Here is a 23,421-nt window from a genome sequence, read left to right on the forward strand (position 1 = left end):
TCAGGTTACAAGGTAATTCGGGGGGAGTTCAAGTTTATGCCTGCAAAGTGACTGCTTGTTTTGGGATACCTGAATGCACAAGCAGGGCAGCAAACACCGTTCACGGGGTGTCCTCCTCCCATTGTCATATTTACTTGACAGGCTGTGCTGCACCAGGACAGCAGTAGGTGACTGTGGGCAGTTGCTGTTTGGATAGACAGTGGGTGATGCACACACGCTTGCCCTTTACAGGCCCCGCAGGTGCTGATTACCAAGGCACTGCTGTGCCCTACCTTCGTGCACACGGAGGCTGGCCAAACCTGGGGCTATGACACCCAAACGTCCCATATCGGGGTCCTGGGGCTTTCTGAGCCGGGGAGGCACTGGTGGGGGAGAGGGAGGCATAGGCGAGGGCAGAGCTGCGCTCAGCTGCCACCAGCAGTGCTCTGGCAAGCACACAGTTTGACCAAGGGACTTACACGCGCTGAAGCATTAAAGCCAGCAGGTACCAACGGGAGGGGATGGTGACAAAATCCTGCTGGGGGACCCTTATGGAAGCGGCTTATCTTTAATTGTTCTTCCATTCTTTATTTCCCAGCTAAGGCTACATAATAATTACAAATTTGGATTACCTGGAAAAGCTGCTGAAAGTAGGATAAATTATTAATTCCCAGGCTGGATTCTAAAGCATTAATTTCAGCATCACATTTTGAAAATTCTCCTTCATATGAAATATCCTAGTTTTGAGAGCAGTTGTGAAAAAGTGAGATTCTTCCAGGCCTTTATTATACTTTCTCACAATTTTATTTTTCCTTCAATATCCTTTAGCACACTCAACTAATATACTCAAATTAGTAGTAGAAAACCTTCACTTGTAAGAATTATATCTCTGTACAACGTACTGAAGTAATTCAAATTCCAGGGCAGAACTGTGGAAATTCTTAGCACAGTTTGTCCGTATCTTATCAGAACAGGCACGCTTTTCCCACGGCCTGGCCGCTTTCCAGCAGTGCCGAAGCAGACTTGTTGGAAGCCCAGTTTGAATGGGAGAAGTAATCTTTCTGAATGAATTTTCTGGCAGGATTCCTGTTGCGTGTGTGGTTTATTGTTCTTGGTGATGTGACTACATTTTACCCCCTAGATAAATGTTTTAGGGTCTTTATTTTTTTGACGATGGGAGGGGTTCTGGAAAAATAATCAGATAGCTAATTCTATAAAATTCTATAGGCAAACATTTTTCTGTTTTAACTACTTTTCCATGTTAATTGTGTAGCCTTTTGAGCATGCTTTTGATATAAAGGACAACAGCGGATTTACTTTAACTCTTAAACTTTTCTACAGCCAAGGGGGTTTAGTAATTAAAAAGCAAACAACTTTTCCTCGATGCATTTTAATAAAGTGTTATTATGCCAATTCATTTATATATATATTTTATATATATATATTCTGTTCATAGTGTAATAATTCACTGTAAAGTGTTAGTGGTGGTGTCAAAAATAAAAGAAGTGGTTGCCAATGGTGGCATATCCTCAGTTGGTGCAGACTTGCACTGCATATACAGTTGTAACTCCAGTGAAGTCAGAGTCTATCCCTCTGTGCGCTACAGGCCTGTTGTGGAGCTGTGCCAACTTCTGTGAGCTGAGGATCCGGCCTCTAATATGTATTACAGGATAGCTAATATGATGTTTAACCACACAGTAACCGCAATATACAAAGAAGTTCTATTTTAGCGCTGCTGGGGCAAAAAAATGACTGTTAATGCCGAAGACTGAAGTGCAAAAGATTGCTAAGCAAGGGAAGGAGGCAGAAAAAAACTCCTCTTATTTTGAGTTAAGATGAGTACAGACAAATTCTCACGTCTCAAGGCTAAGTTTTGTCTAAGAGAGATCTTTAAGGTTTGGGTCTTTGTGATTAAATCATAAAGAGTAGTTATCTTAAACTTACATCTGCAGAGGAAGAACTGTGTATTTACTTCTTATCTGCCAAAAAATCTTTCTCTTTTGAGCTAGAAAGATTAACAAAAAGCCATTGAAGTATAAAGGACTTCTTTTTATTGAAATATATGTACATTTTGTGAACAGATTCAAAAGAGAACAGTCACAAGCTTTTTTTCTTTCTTTTTCTTTCCTTCTTTCTTTCTTTTTCAGAACGGGGGTGGGGGAAAGCATGCAGCTCCAAACATAGTGCCTACAATGCTTGGAAGACATTATGATTAATTTCATACTTAGGTTTCCAGATGTTGGATTTTGTCCCAACTTTTAAAGACCTCTAATGTTTAACAGGATATGTGCTGAGTATAGTCTTTAACAGAGTTTTCTTTCATAACTCTAGGATCTATGAGAAAAGGTAACTCGGGAAAACACTGCAGATTTGGAGCTGAATCTACAGCCTTCTAGGAAAAAAACCATTAAAAGTGCAAGTTTGGACTGAAGCTATATTTCTTTGGGAAGACTATGGATAGATACCAGAGTTGGCAGCTGAGCTGTTTGAATGCCATCCTCCTTGTGCTGCTGTGGACTGGCATTTCCCGTGCACAGAGGGACTGTACAGGCGCGGAGTGCCAGCCCCTGGACAACTGCATCGAGGATGTGCTGGAGCCTGGCGAGTGCTGTGCCACGTGTCTGCAGCATGGCTGCACGTGCGAAGGCTACCAGTACTATGACTGCGTCAACGTGGGGTTTATCAATGGCAAAGTACCCGAAGGGCAGTCTTACTTTGTGGACTTCGGAAGCACTGAATGCTCGTGCCCTAAAGGAGGAGGCAAGATTAGCTGCCAGTTCATGCTGTGCCCAGAGCTGCCCCCGAACTGCATTGATGCGGTGGTGCCAGCTGATGGGTGTCCTCAGTGTGGGAGGATAGGTTGCCTCCATGAGGGCCAGAAGTATGTAGCGGGGCACACCTTCCACATGCCCCCCTGCAAGGTTTGCCATTGTCCGAATGCTGGTGGTGAGCTGATGTGCTACCAGCTTCCGGACTGTAACGCGTTCGCCTTAAACACTGCAAGTCCGATAGATGCTGAAGATAGCGAACCAGAGAGGCACTACGATGATCCGTACAGCTATGACCAGGAGGCACCAGAAGGAGACAACACCCAGGTGGAGTCTCCAAAAAAATACAGGAGTTATTCATCCCACCTGGAGCAAGAGAGCATCAGCCAAGAGCAAAGCGAGGATTATGACTACCTACCAGCCAGCATTGCTCCCTCAGCTTTGGCTCCGGCCGATCCATACACCGAGGAAACAGCTGCACCACTCACCACACCAGTGGCTATGGTTCCCTCTGAGGTTCGCAGTGCCACAGAAAGAAGTGAGCGAAAGAGGGTGCCTCGCACCACTACAGCATCGCTCCAGCAAGTGACACTTAAGGAAGCACCAGTAACCACCAGCGCTCCTCCGGAGCACACAACGGCCACCACTGAAACACCCAAACACCTGGAGGAATTGGAGAGGAGACCAAAGGGGAAGCAAGGGGACAAAGAGAGGCATGAGCAAGAAAGAGGCCCCCACTCTAAAATAAAAAAGCATGCCAGAAAAGAAGAGCCAGGGAACAGCATGTATGTAGGCTTTAAAGAGGTGAATTTAACTGAGCCGAGCTGGTCAAAATCTTCCCATGAAACGCACGAGGGAAATGCTTTCCCCAAGGTAAAGTTCAGTGCAACAACCTCTCCTCCTGTTGCTCTAAAGGAAGACCGTAGTCAGTCCTCGCAAAAGCAGTCACAGACTCTTTATCGTTACCATCCCGAAGAAGATGGGGACCCCAACTCTATTCACACTAACCCCAGGTTACCAGAAGGTAAGAACTACTTCCAGTGTAGGTGTATAAAGAGCATTTACTCATAATAATGGTGGTGCATATCCACTGTTCTTTTCGTCTTATTGCTCCACATGGGCATGAAATCAAGCAAACTTCCAGTTACCTTCTTTCATCTCTTTCACAAGATGGTTTGTGTTTCATTTGACATGATAGATACCATTTCACTATTGCCTGCCTTGCTTTGAATTTGCAGACTGTGGCTGGTGTTTTCTGGTATTTTAACTTTATTTCGGACAGTGATTTATTAAACTGCAACCTTTTCCTTCCATTACTTGCTTTTAATTTCTTATGTGATGTTAGAGGAACATCTTACTCTACACAACAGGATTTAATTAGTTATCTGCTTGGATCCTTCAGTTACAAACTGAATGTAATCACATTTGTAGCTTTTGTGTTTTGCTGGGGAGGAAGTGAAACAGTTGTGCTTCTACTACAAAAATATTTACAGCACTCGTTGTAATATTTATCCTATGGTTGAAAGGCTGTCTAAGCTCATTAGTAGAAGAACTTGATAGATACACTCAAATACCCCTGAGGACTAGTAGGGAGAAGAAGGACTGCCTCTTGTTTTGTGTTTTTTGGGGGCTGGAAGTTTATGATGTTTATGATCAACTGTGGCAAGTATACGTATTTCCTCTGCCTCTGGATTCCTCTTGACATCTGCAGTGAATGTTGATTATATGCTTTATGCAATGCTCATTACTCTAATGAATGCGAACTTCATCGCTATAAATTAGCACATACAGAGCTCATATTGCCAATTCATTTTTCATCAAATCAAGAGGAATATCTCCTTTTTCAAGATGTGGCACAAAATGTTCTCATGAGACTCAGATGTATAATACTTGCAGTCTGGGCAGAGAATACTGATTACTCCCTAGATGGTGATATTTCTTCCCAGGTTATCTAGGTAGCCCTTACACATCTTGAGCTGTCAACTCAAGAAGTTTAAGGGCCTTAGGAGGAGAGCAGATTTGGGGCTGAGATTCTAGGTCCCAACACAAACAGCACCTCATGACTGTTTACCAAACAAAAGATGTATGAGGTCCGTGAATGGACATGGCAGCATTTTTCTTTCACTTACACTTACGTTTTTGTTGTAAATGTTGACCTCGCAATTAGTGATAGCAGCTATACTCTGAGCCAGCCCTTGGCTTCTTGATTTCACCAAAACTCTAGAAACCAGTCTTACCTGAAGAACCTCAACTGCACTGTAGGAGTAAACCAGGCAGCAGTGTTTGAATGCAGTGCCTTCAAATGAGAAGGTGTTAGCTGAGTGCACATACCATCCTGAGCCATGCCATTAGGAAGCGCAGACTTTCAAAAGTGATTTAGTAGATAGCTAATGTGCTCCAAGCCTTACCTCTATGCCACCTTGTCTTCACGGATGCCTATTGTATTTTACTTCTAGCTCCTTTTGTTATGTGAAAGATGAATCAAACAGGGGTGGCTGGCTGATTATCCTAGGAAAGCAGTGAACTGACTCCAGCCTTCCAGTTTGTGTAACCCGAATGACAGGATGTGTCCAGAATATCTTCGTCTGCTCTGTGCAAATGCAAGTGCCAAAAAGCATCTGCCTACATGGTGCACTGAGTTCATTGTAGTCAGATTTTAGTATTACCACGCAGCTTAAGTGCAAAGCTCTTCCCTTATGTTTGTTGCAGCCTACCACAAAATCTGATCTGAGCTGTGCATCCTTAATACCTGGGTCTGAGTTAGGACTACTATGCAGTAACCTGTTTTCTGATGTAGCTCAAAAAAAAAATCTATTTAAAATTAAATTGCCTTTTATTTCCTCTCTCAAAAAGGAAAGATGGGTGGACCGTCCTGAAATTTTCAATGAGAGGTTTTAAGAAAGCTCGTTGGGGTGAAAGTGTTTAGCAGCAGAGCTAACTGCTACATCGTAGATTCTCCTTGGGTGATTTCCAGTCTGTGATTCCTGGGAACTGCTTGGCTGAGACAGGTCTGGTTGGGGTCTGGATTAGGTTGTAATGCCTGTTGGATAGGAGCAAAAGGTGATGGATGTCGTGTCGGGCATGAATTGCCTAGCCTACAAAAACGGGCTTGAAAATCACTGGATGCCATTTTTGCCTTAGCCGAGATATATACGTATATATAAATTCCTTTAAATATTAGAGAAGTAGAAATGAAAGTAAGTAGCCCTGGGGAGTACAGCAGTCTCTGTTTGGCTGTAGGCAATGCACCTCTGAGGCTGCTGGTTGTCTGTTTGCTGCACGTCCCGGGAACGAGTGCCAGTGTCATTGCACCATGTGCATCACCCCACGGCCGCTGGCAAGTGGGGCCTGGCCAGGCAGCCCCCATGCCCCATCTGCTCCAGCATTCTCATTAGGAATAGTTGGTGGAAGCAGGTGTCTACAGGCTGTAAAGGAACTACAAAACCTTCTCTAAAAATCCGGAATCTCCCTTGACATGGCTAGCACCAGCACTCGTGCCTAGGCACTGCTGTATTTTCACTTGTTTTGTTATTGTTGTTTTAATTGATGTGATTGTGACTCATGTGAGTAGGTCCATATGTTTCAAATAATAAAACACATACATCATCTCTCTCTCTTTGGTGACTCCTGAGCCAGTGATAGAGGGTGAGTGAAGACATTGGTCAGACTTGAAAGAAAAATTAATTTTGCCTTCAGCTATAGAATGAAAACATAAATTTTGTACATGTATTCCTAACTATAAAATGGCATAATCCACCCGAGTTGCCAAATAACTTCTTTTCTACCTCGAGAACCAGGAGCATGATGTAAACTGCATCAATCCCCTAATCTTTAAAACCCGCGAGGCCGTTTTGCTGTTTCCGCATGAGGCTGCCACTCTTGCAGCGGTGTTGTGCCGCACCTCTGGGTGCAGTTGGGCTTTTCCTTCGAAGGCTGCACATGGGCGGCCCCAAAACAGTGTTCTGGTCCTGTCCATCTCTTTGGGGTGTGACAAGAGCCAGCCCTCATGCAGGCATGGAGTCGCTTGTGTCTCAAAACAAGTAGGTGCTCCCAGGCTGCTGGCTGCACCCTGCCCTGCCCGTGGGCTCCCAGAAGCAGCAAGCGCAGATTTTGTTGGACACGGTGCTGTGGGGTGCAGAGGCCACTGCTCACAGCTCGGGGAGGGTGATTTGGCCGCTGGGAACGCTGTGTGATTGCAGAGGGTCGCAGTGTGTGGGAAAGATGGATGCAGCTCGAGGGGCTGGAAGTGGCCGTGCCTTTCCAGCAGTGGCTGCCTCAGAGAGGAGGGCTGGCTTAGGGGATTGTTTGGGGTTTTTGCACTTAATTGAATTTTCCTGGTTTTCTCATCAGTCTGTGTATGGGGATGGATTTTCTTTATTTTGGGGGTTTTGCCTTCCTTGAAATCATCAATATGGTTATTAACATTTCATCTTAATTGCTTTTTTTCTGGAAACATAAATTTATCTAGGTTTCTGAATCACTGAGAGATACATTTTAGTGACTGTAGGGACATTCTAGATACTTTTTTTTTTTTTTTTGGTAGTCTTACTTTTTCTCCAGAGTTTAGAAAAGCATAGGTGGCTTCACAAAAACATTTGCTGCCACTAAAAATTCAGCCCAAGTTAGATGGCTATTGCGTTTATTCTTCCAATTTAGCTATATCCTGGCACCAGAACTCAGCTGCGGTTGGATCCCTGATGCCTTTGGTTAAAAACTTGGCTTCATTACTTATATTTTATGTATCTCACTTTGGTTTTATATGTAGCTGAGTTTTCAGCTCCCAAATCTCTGTTGCCTCATATGTAGTCTAATGGTGGAAACAACGTGGAGTACTTTGGTGCTCAGGAAAGGTGGGTAATTTTGTGTTTCGATTCTCTTTCTCGTTTTGCGCTTGGTTTTTCGTCTGTGTTTCAGTACAACTCTGTGAGGCCGGCACGCGCTGCTGCCCTTCTCGCTCAGGCGTGCCTTGTTCCCTGGGAGAGGAGGCTGCCCTAGGGTATGTGCTGAGCTGTGCCCGGCCCGGGGATGGAAATAACCCTGCACGGAAAAAGCCACTGTTGTTAGACACAAGCATGTACAACGAGATGTAATACTGCACTGTATTTCACATCAGCCAGCTAGGATGATCTATTTAGCGTCTTCACTCATGGACTCCACTGAATTGCCATTTGTTTTGGGATTTTTTTCACTTCTCCTTTTTTGGCTGCTCTGAGCTTTTCTAAACCAACTGTTCTGCTGCTTATCCAGGTGCTGTGTGAGGCCAGGCCTGCACTGGTGGCTCTCCAGAGCAGCATGGCCCCCAGGGAGGCCATGGGTGCTGCTGCAGTCACAGAAATGGGCCCCGCTGCAAACCCGCTGGTGAAATGGTAACTTTGGGGAGCTGGTTTCTCCATTTCCAAGGCGGGAAGCGCAGCACCAGGTCTGCAGGGCTGCGTGAGCCCTGTGAATGCTCTCCTGCCTCTCATAGGGGTCGCTGCTACTGCTCAGGGGTCTCTGTCCCAGCCCGTAGCACTCCCTGCTGTGGAGACATTTGTCTTCTACTCTGTCTACGAGTGCGCTTGTCATAGGTCCTGAATATAGACTAAAGAGCAACTTTCTGCAGCAACGGACAGACCTATCGAAGTTTCTGTGGCAAATGCTAGTTACTCCATTCCTAAAGGAATTGTAAGTATAAAGTAGAGGTAATTACTCAGCTGAAAAAGTGGAAATTAAGTACTTTCACCAAGGGAAGGGATGAGATTAATGGAGACTATTCTCTTTATAAAGTCTCTTTCCAAATGTTGATCTTATCCTGTCACTTACTGCAAGAGCAACAAACAGAGAGAGTTTTAATTTCTTTATTTCCAATTTCCTCATCTTAAAAATGCCCCAAACAGGAGAGGCTTGAATAAAACCTCTTTAAAGATCTGACTGTTAAGTTTTGTTATGATTTTCCCACTTTTTTTCTATTTCCCTGTGCTCTGGCAGTTGAGTGCTGTTCCTTGGATAAATGTAACTCAGGTAGCAAATAGCCTCATTGTGAATGTTTTATGATTTGCGTTCTGGTTTTGGCAGACTGAATAGCAATTTGTGTCTAGCTGGAACCATTGTCTTGCAGCATAGAGGTATTTTTCCACTTAAAAAAAATCACCGGTTGTGGATGAGTTTATCATGGTCATTTTTAGCGATAAGGGTAATTGCTCTCCAACTGAAGTAAATTGCACCAAGTAAATATTTGCGAGCCAAGATTAGTGGATGTGAGAATGGCATTTATTGCATGTGAATCCTGATCAGGTAGGAGGTACTGGGAGGCTCTCGTGTAACTTTTAAGGATGCAGTTAAGGTGTCAGTCATCCCATCTACTGCACGTTTCATGCGGATATTGAGGCTCATGAAGAAAGATGGCCTTGAATGTCCTATCTGAGAGCAAACAGGAAACAAGAAATCCATAAAGCAGACCTACAGTGAGGGTTTGCAAGGCTTTCCCTGAGCTCACTGACCCTTCATCCCTCCTCCTGCCACCCTAAAACACACTGGAGGTGGGAGAATTCTGTAGATGGTGCTTCAGAAACACAAACTCTGTTTGCAGTTACTTTGTATTTTTTGGTATCAGGTAAAGTCGTCTTTCACATTTACTTGAATTACCTCAGGCTTAGTCCTGTGTTGTCTGCTTCATCCCTGTGCTCTCTGCAACAGGAAGAAATCAGCTTTAAGCCCTCAGACTAGGATAACTGAAGAATAAAAATAAACCTCGGGAGAGTGGAGTGCGGGGAGAAAAAGCCTCTGGGCCAGTAAGCGTGACTCAGCATGAATTACAGCCCCAGGTGACAGCGTTCAGTTGTCTCTTTGGTAGTTAGAGTTCGGAGTAAGGTTATAGAGGAAGGTAGCATGAATGGGATACTTATAGAAAGAGGAGGACTAAAATACTAAAAAATTAAGAAGCATTTTAAGAGAGAAACACAAAATAGATCTAGCTGTTCTGCCAAAAATGGCATTCATACCTTACTGGTTAGCTGGAGGCAGTTTAGGAGGAAAAAGAAAAAATACAACAGTTTCCTTCCTAATTAACAAATACCATGTATGGTATGTGAGGGCCTGATCCTCTCATGGCTTCTGAGGCACAAGCTCTTCCTAGACCCCTTCCCTTGCCCACCCCAATGCTGTGACCCCCAGCTCGCTCTGCTCTACTGGCCCAGATGGCGGTGAAGCTGTGAACAGCTTGTGCAGGGCCCTCTCTGGGGCCAGCTGGCAGGTTTGGGCTGCTGGGCCACCGCCAACCGGCCCTGCTGACAGTGGACCTGTCATTTCAAGTTTGTGCTTGAGTGGAGCATCACAGGATGAAGCGTGGCTAGGTCTGCCCTTCTGCACCCAAGATTTGGAAGGAAACCCGTCCAAGGTGCGGTAGTCACCATGGTTGTGTATCCCTGTCTTTTAATTTGTCTTTCTTCCAATATCTAAAAGGACAAGAAGGGGCTTAGGTTGGACAGCAAGATGAAGGGAACCACTTGTGCTGGGATGGGCCCTCTTGGTGCTTTCCATTTTAACAATACCAGTAATTTCGAGTATGTGTGTGCTGAACACTGCTTGTGGCATGAATTTATGAGCAAAGGGTGCCGGGGAGACCAAAGCCTGCCCCAACAACATGGAGGAGTACATTCAGGCTAACGATTTGCAGACTCTGAAATAAACAGCAGCCAAAGGTACCAAATGTCCAGGCACTGGACTGCCAGATGTGGCCTGGCTTTCTGTTTCCAAAGCTCTGCCTTGCAGTGGATGCAGCATTAGGCCTGTATGAAGTGTTTTAAATAGTCCTCCATGAGGAATGTGAGCACACCTCGGGAGGGCTGGTCCGGCCTGCCGGCCCGGGCATGCAGGCAGCAGCTGAATTTGGAGTATCCGGACTTGCCCTACCCAGGAGCGTACTTTTGGGGTCAGTGTTGATGTTGTGGTGTTTGTGTCTAGATGATGTCTCTGGACGTGTTGCTGCATGACTGCTGCTTGCCTGTTTGTGTTTTGGGAACTGCTACGGGTCAGACCGCTGCTGCTGGTGTTCCAGCTGGTGGGGCTTCAGCACGCCTCTCAAAGCTGTGGGCTCTGAATTTGGAGCATTATTCTTTCTTTGCAAGAATCCTCCTGGTGATTCCAAGCCCTCCTTACTGCAGACTTTCTTCCATTCATCATGTACATCTCTGCTAAAATGGTGATATTAACCAAAGGTCATGAGCTCCTGGTTAGCAACACCTTTGTGACTGGCTTTTATGACGATGTTTTGGTCCTTAACTCTATTATAGAGTATTTTAAGTGGTGGCTGTATATTGAACCGGGAGCTCATGATCTTCAGTTAGAGAAAATGGTTTAGACGATCTTTTTTTAAAGATGTGAAGATCTGTGAAGTGGGGCAAGCACAAGCCTGGTATACAGAATGCCAAGTTTCGGCACCATGCTTTACTAAAAACCGTCTGCATAACCTGTGATAGTTGGATGTATGCAGATTTTTAAGAGCCTAAACACCTTACAGAAATGCTCAGGTCTTGAGGTCTTTTCTTTTTAAACCCCAGTACCTGCCAATCTAGTAATTAGAGATGTTAGAGAAGGTGGCTCTCTGTCTTCCTGAATTGCCCATAAAATGGAGATAACAATTCCTCCAAGTGTGATCTTACAGATAGAGCTATGAATCACTGGGAACCGTGGCAAGCAGGTACAATGTGCAGTACAAGGTGGGACAAACATCTGCGTTCCTTCAGATCTTACTAGTCTTGCCTTCATTAAATACATTCTGAAGAGCAAGGTCTTTTTCCCAGCATCTGGTGCAATGATGTGGTGTAGTCAGATTTCCCATCCGCTGATAGCGCGTTTTATACACTGAGTTCTTTTTGCTGCAGCACAAGGACTATTACTCATGCAGTTGGCTGGAGCAGTTTTTTATAAGGAAATTCATTGTGTTAAGCGTTGGCACCCAGGGGAGGTGCAGGGAGTGTTTGAAGAAAAAAAGTGAAACAGGATGAAACATTCACACCTGGCTGGGGAGTGTATGTTGGCAGTGTCGGTGGCCCATCCTGCCCTGGAGGAGCTGGCACTTCTGGCTCTGGCACAAGCCCGAAAGGCAACATCTGCATGGGACAGGTTTTCCCCGGTGACACTGAACACAGACGAAGGTTTTCAGATATCCTTAACTTCATGGGATTTAGTTACCAAGATAGTTTAAGTCTTAGATGTTGAAATAATAAATTCAACTGTAATTGAACACCTAACCTATGATGCCATGAAAATACTTTTGGAAACCCATCCCGTGTACCTATTTCGTAGAGGTAAACATCATCTTTGTGAAAAGTTAGCTCCATCCGTGGTTTGCAACAAGAGCATTTGATCTCAATTCTGGAATTAAAACATTCTGGAGACAAACTATGGAAATAAAATGGGAGTTTTCTTGTACAAATTAATTAACCACTTGAAAAGACAAGGCTGTTGGGCTCACCAGGTTTCTCAAGGGGACTGCATTTGCTGGTTATTTATAGTATATATCTGAGAGTATTTTTTTTTCTATGCATGTTTGATACCTCTTCAGAAAACAGAATTTAAATGAGACTTCTTTGCAGTAGTGTTTGTAGTATTCTCATCGATCACTGAGGAATTACAAATGACCCTGAGTATGGCTCCTTGTTAGAGAAAGGCAAATATAAGTAGTAATTTCTGATCCAAATTTAGTGAGACAATAACCTTTTGAACAGTTTCAAATATGTAGGCCAAATAAATGTAGCTTTCTAGCATATGCTTACTCATGAAAGGATTTGTAATTTCATTACCCTGGGCCTCACAGTGAGCAATATCTCTTACCTCTTAGGGATTCTTAGGTAACAAGCCAGCAGTAATTGGAATTTTATAAAGATACCTTTATGTGTGAGCAGGTTTTATGTTTTATAGACTGTTCCCAGTCTGTCTGTGCTGTGCCTGAGATGACCGAATCTCTTCCAAAGCCACCAAAAAGTCCTAAACTCCGATCCCAAAGCACCAGTGGTGTTGGCGCTAAGCCAAAGTCTGAGAGAGGGAAAGCGGGAAAAAGTAAGTGTGCTATCTTTAGGACCAGCAAACCTCCACTGCGCATTTTTTCCCTCTCCTGCCTCTGCCTGGGGGGGCAGGGGGGCCCCTGGAGCCCCCTGTGTTTGCTCTGACACTACGCGTGGAGCGGCTGTGACTCCACCAAGCACATTGCCGTGAATGAGTTTGTAAGCAGTGACATTACAGAGCCTCTGGGTCCGCAATTATTCACTGCCTGGTGGAATTACTGGATTTTACTCCATCACTGGGAGGCACTGATGGTGATGGAGTACCTGATTAGGCGGTAGCGGTTGCTAATGTGGGTGCTCTGTGGTGTTGGAGGCAGCTGCTCCCTGCAGACAGCCTGGGGAGCAAGGGGGGGCTCGGGCTACCGGGGGTGCGTGGGCAGCATGCGGAGGCTACGCGTGCACAGCTGCCTTGCCTGCTCTTCTACGGCCTGGTCGTGCTGCGTGCGGTTCTGGCTGCAACTTCATATCCCAAAAAAGAACCAATTTAGAAAAACACACAGAGCAGTAATTCCTTCTTCCTCGTTGCTATGAGTGCTGGTTGCTTTTGTGAACCATTAGGATGCTGATTGCATTTGAAAGGCCTGAATTGTTTGACCCTAGTTTGGAATTACCAAGTACTAAAATAAATGCCTATGGCTCCAACAACTCTGGGTTTAAAACCTTTTAATAGTATAAACAGTTGCATGAAAGGGGAGGCTTTGCATCAGTAAGTTTTAAAAGATGTTGTGAAAGTTGGTGCTCTTGTGAACTGTTGCTCTGTGTATAGGACGCATCTTAAAAATAATGAAAATCATCCAATGAAACGTTGTGGCCTTCCTGTTACCATTCAGAGGGCAGCTTATTGCTTGCATCTCCAGTGACCTGCACCACACAAGTACCAGGTTTGTACACAGTGTTGTACACCTTTCCAGCAAGGTTATTTAAACTGAGCACATGCTTGTGTCTCAAGGATATGTAAAGTGCTTAGGATAAGCTTTATTTTGTATGAAATTCTATTTCGAGAAGAAGAATTTGCATCTTCTCTCCTGCATTAGCCATCTCTGCTGCACCTTTGCCTTCCCTGCTTTTTTTTGGCAGTTGCTGGACCTCATTGTGTATTTTCCCCCTCACTGTTTGCTGTGTGTCTCCTCCTCCCCTTCCGCATAGGCCTGGAGGAGCCAACTTTTGTGGCTTTACAATTAAGGAAATGTGTCCTTTCTCCTGAAGTCAGCACTCTGGGGCATGCTGATAGCTGCAGGTTGGAGATGGAGTGGCGGCCCCTGAGTGCTGCAGTGGCTGCGGGGGGCTGCAGCCCAGCATGGGGACTTTGCAGCCTGACACGGGGTCTTTGTGGCCCAGCAAAGGGACTTTTCAGCCAGGTGTTGGCCACCAGGCATTGGGGACAGGTACAGGAACTCTTCTGGAAGAGCTGCAGGAAAGAAATGGAGGAAGACGTGCCTCCAGTGGTGGTAGGGAAGTCAACAAGTTACCAAAACTCAAATAAACTGAAAAGGCAAGTAAGTGCTCAGTACAGGATCATCAGGGAGGACTGTCGAAAAGAGTACAGAAGAGTACCAGATGGGAAGAAATGGCATTTGCCATGGATATTATACACAGTCTAAGAAATTTTAAGCCAATTTTACACTATATGTTCTGGTCTTATTGTGTCACTGAGGCGCTTTTGGTGTATTTTTTTAGTAGTAAGGTCAATAGCACTGTGTGAGGGCTACAGTTTGGCATTGCGCTGTAATAGCACTCACCTCCGCCTTACATTCATTGTGAGCAACAACATCAGCTGTGTTTGGAGCAGGGGAGCTGGAGTTTGACTGGAGCTGGCTCACATGCAGGGAGCAGAATTGAGAAGAAAATGAATGAGCTCTTGCAACAAGAACATCTGGCTATACTTCAGTTTCCTTTTCTTCTCACCTCTCACTATTTATATGTTAGTTTCTGTCGGAGTTTTGAAAGACATTGTATGTGCTACTTACTGGAATAATTTTCAGACCACAAGTTAAATTGATTAATATTATGGAGTTATACAACTTGTGTGAAGCGAAGCATCAAAAGTGCTTCTTGTATTTGTATTGTGACTGAGACATCCTACAGGGAGTTGGGAAACAGTTATATTTTGCCGTCAGGGGTTTGTAAAATAGAATTTATTATACTTAATACCAAAAGTACTGTGTGCTGATAGCACATGGCACACGCAAAAGAAATCCCAGAAACACAAACCTTGCTTTGGTGGGGAACAGAATTTCCTGAAAAGCAAACCCTGAAATGAAAAGCATGTCATCTTCTCCAGCTGGCTTAGCGGTGACAGCGGATAGCCTTGTGTGCCTCATACAGGCACTGTGTTTGGCGAGGACAGGTTTTGTAGAAGACTCATGTTCAAACTTCTCTAGTTTGTCATAAAAAAAAAATTAAAGTTCATTAATGAAAACATATCTTCTTAATGAAAATGGATTTTACTGTATATAGTGGTCATTTCCATTTTTTCTTTCCATGAGGTTAAAGAGCTCTTTTGCATTGAACAAGCAGAATGGGAAACTTTCAGCTATATTAATGGTGTTTAAGGAGTCTTTTTTTTTTTAATAATTCTGAGAAATCACTAGGAGGAGGACTTTTAGATAAGCGTATTAGGTCAATCCATTATCTGCTTGGTGGCATGGAAAACCTTACACCCACCCACTAACTCTGCCAAACGCTGTCAGTATTTGGCTATCGAGCTTTCAGTTGATGGCTGTTTCTCTCTACTGCTCAAGTAGACCCAGTTGTAATTCTTCAGCTACTTCTATAAAACATCTTGTTTATAGCCTATAAGCAGCTGAAGATTAGTATAGTTCTCCCTCTTATCCAAGAATTCTTCCTCTGCAATGTGCATTAATTTTCCTTGTGTTGGAATAGCCTTGCATGAAACTACTAGTAGTTTTCATTTCCAGATTCAAAACTACAGTCTTCTAGCCAAATGATTTTGTAAGAGATTTACTCTGAGGAACTGTTTTCATTGAAGATAACATGCACTTAAGTAATGTCTCGTGTATTAATGATAAAATTTGTACTTTTACTGGTTCTGGATCAAAGTTGATAAGCATTGTCTTAACTCATGGCGTTGAAATCAAAAGAAAAGTATAGTAAACATCAGCAATGAATAGGTTTTACATAAGAAGGTCACATAAATGTTCAATTTGAATTAGTTTGGATTGACTGTGATCACAAGCAAATTGTGGTTTTGCTTGTATCTTTAAGTGAGGTGGAAGATAAATCTGGAGGCTTTCCAAAATCTTGTGCACTGGTCTCAGAAGTTTGGGCTGTTGCATTAAACTAATGAATGTGCTTTATGTATGTTCTCGAAAGAGGGACTTTTGACTTTCTCAGCCTATGGCTATGGGAAGCAATTTTCCCGGTAGTGTCTGCACTCTTTCTCCTTTGTACTTGGCCCCGGGGACAAGAGGAGCAGGTTTATACTGTGGCATTACCAAGAATCCATTGTGGGACAGGCAGGGACTCTCGCTGCCTTGGCATTAGGTGAAAACGAACCAGTTTAGATGAAAAAAAAAGAGTTTATACTACTGGTTTTCTTATTCTTTATGAATTCTTCATGAATTTAACCAACCAGCTCCAAAAAGGAGCTTTTGGAGTCAAGCAGTTAGATTTGTTTTTCAGTGTGAATAATTTGGTGCGCTGAAAAATTCTGGCATGGGGCAGAAAGGTCGGCTTAGGCTTACTATTTATGTTCACAGTCCTGTACTAAGGTTAAATGAGTTTAACACTTTGGGGCTGAAACTAAGCATCCTTTCAGTCCCGCGTCCCCATTCTCACGTTGGTAAGTGCTGACCTTGCAGAATGCCAGCACAGTCTGGCAGAGCAAGCGGCTCTCGTGTTAAGGTAACATCGGTGACTTCAAAGGTGGAACGCTTCATCAGCACTGCTGTTTGTCTGTACTCCCTTAAACTATGGGATCTGACCTTTATTAGGTAATATTAAAGTCCCATTTCGGTATGGTGAACAACTTTACACAGTCTTGAAATCTGACCCTGATATTTCAGAGAGATTGCTCGCTGTTATGCAGCTTTTAAATGGAGTCAGTAATATATCTTGAAAAAAGACTTCGAAGGTCAAATCCTGTCCTGTCAATGCCACATTAACCCTGTTAGTTCCAGTAAGGTACGCACTCATTTTAGCCCTATTGCTTCCTCCTATATTACTATAAAATGGTGAAGGGTAACTGCTAAACATTAGAAATTCTAAAAATTAAATGGTATCTTTAAGAAAAAACTGCTTACATCTCACACGAACATACAACAGTTGGTCTCGCTTCACAAGGCTTTCTTTGCAGCCCCAAAAAAACGTATTTGTTTGTATGTTATATTTTTTGGTCAGGCGCAAATTCCTCTCCTAGATCTTACAGTTAATTTATAGTAAACAAATACTTCATAAAATGTACGATCATTATACAAATACATTATTACAGCCATTTGTCTTTTTGTTTGTAAATTCCACAAATTGAATGTCTGGGTAATGGATGTTTGTGGAGATGCAGTCAATAGCACTGACTGAGCCCACAGCACAACGCGGTGCTGAGGGTCACGAATAAGCCCATCTTCCCATGGCCGGCAGGAAGGGGCTTGAAGCCTATTGATCCGGCATCGCGAACCACGTTCCTTTAGAAAAGAAGACCTGGAGTTGATAGATGAATACGCTTGCCCCATCTGTGCCGGTTTAACAGAACTGAGGTTTGTGTTGCTGTGTTCCAAATCTGACACAGAAAGTCCCAGAAACTCCCCCAAGGAATTAATTGTGCACCTGACCCCAAGTATCTGGATTATGGTCTGTTTTGCAGATGAATATAGCTCTGTCTTTCAGGTGTTAAAGACCAATTAACTATTTTGCTACTCTATAAACCCAGAGTAATTGCACTATCTTATAAAGATGTTAGTATGATAATCATCCTTGTGTGTTGCCTTCATACTAGGTCAGAATACTGTGGTTCTTGGAGCAAGTCTTGGCTTATTTTGGTGCAGTTGCAACACCGGTAGGTCCTGGTACTAGTGAAGAAATCTTCACAGCACTTTCATATTTTATATGCTTTAATGGCAAGAAACAAAAATATATAAATGCTGCAAGATTAAAAAATAAATCCATTTCCTGGAAGGCCAGAGGACCACACTGCTGAAATGGTGATTGATTCCAATCTCAAAGATGAACTAGAGAGGTTTTCTAAAGCTGACTTGTTTGTTTTGGCTGGCTGTTTGCTGCCACCTTGCTGAGATTTTTCTTTTGCTGCTTGAATCTGCTCCAGACTCTTCAGAACCTGAAAATCGCCAACACTGATGACAAATAAGAAGGAGCAAGTCTTGGTGCAGTGGAAGAAGAATGCAAGTTAGGAATGGGTGTTAAGAGGACCAATATTTCTGGTGTCGTAGCCCGTGGCAGACATGGGTGTGTGTTGCCCTGTCTGTGCATCCTCCCAGGAACGGAAAGCAGATTATCTGCTTTCATAACCTGTCTCCTTCTCTCTGCTGCTCTGGTAGCGCTAGTGGTACAGCACCAGTTTGTTCAGCAGTGCCTTTCATAGGACTGAGAAGGTAAAGTTCAGGCTTTATCTATGCCCTGTCTCGATCTAATTAGGAGAAAGTGCTACATGTGGGCTCCTGTGGACCGGTTTCAGGGCTTGTCTGCGCGTGCAGCTGGTGGAGAGTAAGGAGACGGCTGTGCCCACATGCATAGATGTGCAGACTGAGCTATAGTATAGAATTTAAAGTTGGTGTTCATTACAGAAGTTACCCACAGAGAGCATGCAGGATGAATGCGTAAATACAGCCAACACTGGTTATAGATTGTGTGTGACTGTAGGGTATCAAATGTCTTAAAAGGGCTGCAAAGTAACTTCCAGCTGTGCGGTAAGAGTGGAAAATGCCTTTATCTTGTTTGCCCTCTCCTTTTCTTATTCCCTGGTAGTAAGACTTGGTTACTAACTTTCAAACTGCTGAGCAGCTTTTAACTACTTGTGTATACTTAAAAAAACCACCTCAGTCTGGCACTAAAATACTTCCTACCATGTTCTCTGAATCAGTCTGTCAAGCAGGGAAGAGTTCAGCTCTGCGGTAGTGATGGCCATTGCTACAATTTATGTCATAGAACATAGAAGTTTTGTAAGCAGGAGTTTATAAGCGGCAAAATTACTCCACAGGTTTGCATGGTGCTGTAGGAATGCTTGCTAGCTCAACATAAAGACTTAGCGTATAGATGGATGGAGACTTAATTCATGTCCCTTAAAAGTGTAGTGCTGTAGAGAGCCCCGTGGATTTGGTAGCTTGAGGTCAAGCCATAGTGCAGGGTATCCTCAGTGAAACACGGAGCCTTTGCTTGGGTAACTGTGTTGAGCCCCAAGGCTCAGAAAATCCTCAAAGTAATGCAAAGTAGGTGCTGGTTTGCAAAACCAACACAACACAGCACATGTATTTCTAACTGTAGGTTGATAACAAGAATATGTAAACAGACTTCACCTGGGTTCCCATTTAACTGCAACATTTCTCACAGCTCAGACTTGCCTGGCTTTTTCTTCCGTAACTGCCAGTTACGCAAATTGATTAATTTGACAAATTTCTGCCTTTTGTAGCAAGTCATGTTAAGAACAAGGAAGAATGAAAATCTAATATGTGGTCAAGTTGCTTGTCAAGTGTTGTCCCGTGTATGCTTGTAAAGGAGACTAATAAAGACTTTCCAGCATGGACATGTATGTCTTGGACATTGCCTACAAAATTAAGGAAGGAGTGCCAAATCCTACATGTTTCAAATAATCTGATATTTGATTTTATTTGTAAAGTTCCATCTCCTGGAGTCATAAGTCTGCCCAGAAACATCACCTTTCATTTAAAAGATTTAAAAAAAAAAAAAAAAAATAAGAAGAGAGAGCCACACAGTCTTCCTTAAAAAGAAAAACAAATTCTCAAGTGTTTAAAAATAAACAAACAAAACCCACTCCACCTTGTAAATAGGTAGCAAATTAAAAGAAGTCAAACGCGTACGTGTTTCTGCTCAGCCCCCGTCGCAGTCCTGCCCCCACCATCGTGCTCTGTGGGCAGTGTGGTGACAGGCCCGTGGTGGGGGAGCCGTCTTTCCGAGCATCTCTCCTTGTGTCCACCTGGAGCACCTTCATGGAAAGGCCACTGCAGCAAGGAGGAACCGAAGAGGAGCCAGTTGGATTCAGAGTATGAGAGCCAAATTGAGGCATTTCTCTTGTTCAGACCCACAGAAATCACTAAAGAGAGAAAATGGAGACTTGCTGGAATTTTCAGCAAGGGAGGGGACATTAGCAGACAGGTATGTCCTACTTTGTTGCACGCTCTGAGCTGTGAGAGGAGTGGGTGGTGGGGTGGGCTTGGTATTTTTTTTATTTTACTTTCAACCTGGAGGCGGCTAAATAGGAATGGTTTAAAATAGTATCGTAGTTGCCATAGCTACTTGTCTAAATTGAAAATAGAGGTCTGGACAAAGCTTTTAGTCTGTCCGCCAAAGCAAAACTTGGACCTGAGTGATGAAACCTGAGTGGGTTTGAGAAGTCATGCCGAAGCTTGCGTTGCCACAGTCAGTGATTCAGCCGCACCGCAGAGGATGCGGATGTGTTTGACGTCACTCAGCAGTTCCAGCAAGGGTTCACATGGGCCTGGAGACTCTGGGAAGGGAAAAATCCTTCATGCTCCAAACATTTTCCTCCTTTTTTTTGCCCCAGGAGGTCTGTAGAGCTCGGAAAAATGCCATGGAATGCTGCTTTCCTGGGACTGGGTTTGATTTTATTTTTTAAACGTTACTGTGCCACAAAGCAGCAGCAAATTTAAAGTAGTTCAAGTGGATAAAAGCATCCTATTAAGGTACATTCAGTTTATTTGTCCCAGGAATGTGTGGCAAATGTGTGTCTAATTACAGATAAGGCAATTAAGCCTTTCATCTTCTTTCAGTGAAAAAGAATCTGCAAATAAAGTGGAAAATGTTTGGTGAAATGTGTGAAGGTCTTTTCAAAGATTTGGTTATCACAAGTGAGTCCCACTGAAGGAAATGGGAAATGTTTCGCCCTATCCCTCTGCTTTGTGGGCGGCACTGGATGTATCAGGACAATCGCAGCTAACACTGGAAATCCTTCACTTTGAGGAAAACATCTATGGCTCTGCCTTTGGAGATTTCTCATTTCATCTCTCCTTCTTTAGACGGGGAGTGTGAATCAGTACTGATCTGGTGAAGATGATGAAGATACACAGAACATATCGGTTGAGTCTGGCCTGAGAAGTGCATATTTAACATTGTGTCGTATTTCCTCTCCAATTTCTTGCTCAGTAGGTGGTAGAGAATTAGTGCTTAATTGCTTGCAGGCTGGGGACAACAACCAGCCGCCTTACTCTGTTTACATTTCTGAATAAGGCTGGAGCTGAACGTTCTTTGTGGTTCAGTCTTTCTCAAAAATCTATGGAAGACTTTATAGTGCTTGTTTATCTTTTATACTATATACTGGGATAAATGTTTGTTCCCAAAGAGCTTTTATCTATTAAAAAAAACCTCGTTCATCCACATCTATATTACATTATGTATGATAAATCCGATTTATACCACTCAGCTTCCCAGCTTGTGAAAAGGCACGGTCTGTCCTTCAAGAGGCTTGTGCAATTGTGGGAGTTCATAACTGAGCAGAAAATCAGATCCAAATCTTAAAGGTGGAGCTGGAGTTCTAGACTTGCTTGGGTACAAGGAATTACATCTAGCAAACATCACTTGAATAAAACATTAATTTCCCATTAAAAAACATTATGTTGCTCTGATAATTGTTCCTGTTTTGAGTAATCCTCATTTCCTGCATATCTCTGGTGACTCATCACAGCAGAGTTTGCATCCATTCTGCTTTGCAGATGCTCTCAAGCTGTCTATTCTGGTCTGACTCAGCTTCTTTATCAGCAGCATCTTCTCCTGTTGCTATTGTTCTGTGAAAATATATGTCTTGCTAAGGACTTCATTCTCCTTCCATCTTAAAAATCACTGGCACTGCTGGCTACACTTTTGAATTTAACTCAAGTTTTAAGAAAGTTTTAGGTTAAAAATTCATATTTCATGTTTTCAGGTTGTCTCAAGTCTTGAATCTGCAGCTGAGAAACCCAGATTGCCAAAATGTATGCCTCTGAGTCCTTGTCTCTATCTGTAATGGGAACAAATCTTTCTTCCTTTCGGATTTTCAGTGAGTAGTTTGCCAGTGTAATGATTTCCCAGTGTGATCTGTGCATCCTATAGCTTCAATTAAACTTTACTTCAAGGAGTTAAAAGAGATGGGTGGTGCATGGGTCTGTATGGAGTTCTGCGTGTGTCAGTTGTCGCCTTTCTTACAAGGTTTGACATTCTGTTACTGAAATTTATAGGTAAATATAAAGTTTTAAGAAAGCTAATTGGTGGTTGGTGTACTAAGCAACACAACCAGAGCATTCAAAGAAATCCTTGTTGAATATGTAGCTTAGAGGGCTACAGTGCTCTGAAGCATTATATTCCTCCATGCAGTATGTTCCAGCACATTTAAATTCAGAGCCCCCGGAGCTGCGGTACAGCTGCGGGCAAGTCTTGTGTGATGTTTGTGTTGCTAGTGTGACATGTTTGTCAGCTTTGGAGTGTATAGCAGAGCCTTTTATGCCTCTCACTTTGCAATTTGGGCTAAAGGAGCGGAGGGTGCAGGTGTCAGAAGGCTATCCCTCCTGCTAGAATTACCTGGCTGTAAATACACATCTAAGACTTACCTCTGTTGTTAGCTTAAGGCTCCAAGAAATTTTTCATCCTGAAGCAACACCAAAAGTTTCTGGCAGGAGTCCTGTGGGTGATGGGGATGTGCACGAGGAGAAAGTTAAAGCCTCTTGCACAAAGTCAGTCTCTCCTTCTCCACTGCGTGTTGGTTACTGGTCAGGAGGTTCATTGTCCAACTCATTAGTAGCATTGAGCCGTACAGGTAAGCTTTCTTCTCCGTTTTTACATCATCCTCATCCTTCTATGAGCAAAATGGAATCTGATGTTTTATATGCAGCACATTTCAGTGAATAAATAATTTGTTATGCTTTTCTAGGGCTTTCATTACTTAAGCGCTCTGAATTGGCACTCCCATTGTACTACTTGGAGTTATCCTCTTGCCACTTGTACTGCAAGATGTACATCCGATTCATGATAGCAGATCATCTTTACTTTTAATCGACTTTTCCACTCTTTGTATTGTTTTTTGGTCATATTTGGGTAAAGGTTTTCTTTCCATACTGAAAACAGGTTCCAGTATTAAAAGTTGCACACTGACACTGGCTTTCACTCGATGAATGATGATAGAGAGAGGAGTTTTGGGATAGTGCCATGCTTCATATGGTTCTTTAGATATATCTGTCATTTGAGGTGGTTACCTCAGCTGTCAGTTTGTTAAGATTACGTAAAGTTTTTAAATTATCTGCTCTTTGTATGGCCAAAAAATGATTCAGTCCTCTTGCGTATTGTATTGCCTCAAGCTCTTGGTATTTATTACAACTACAATCAAGAAATTAAGAGTTTGAGGCTTGCAAAGATTTATTTAGTAGTATGGAATAGCTATCTGTTTGCTAGTGATTTGGTTCAACAGAATGAGAAATTTATTTTTGAATTGTCTTTTA

The 23,421-nt window shown here is 43.2% G+C and overlaps 1 protein-coding gene across 1 annotated transcript in view; it reads left to right on the top strand.

Annotated features, from left to right (window-relative positions):
- Positions 1–2,432: 2,432 nt before the first annotated feature.
- Positions 2,433–23,421, top strand: part of FBLN2 (fibulin 2) — a gene marked incomplete at its 5' end in the record, with an annotated part of 79,818 nt that continues 58,829 nt past the window's right edge. Inside the window, one exon of the mRNA XM_082487551.1 lies at positions 2,433–3,771. Coding sequence (XP_082343677.1) covers positions 2,433–3,771 — 1,339 coding nt within the window. The remainder of the gene's footprint in view (positions 3,772–23,421) is intronic.

Source organism: Vanellus vanellus (genome assembly GCF_965231255.1).
Source record: "Vanellus vanellus genome assembly, chromosome: 9".
NCBI classification, from domain to species: domain Eukaryota; kingdom Metazoa; phylum Chordata; class Aves; order Charadriiformes; family Charadriidae; genus Vanellus; species Vanellus vanellus.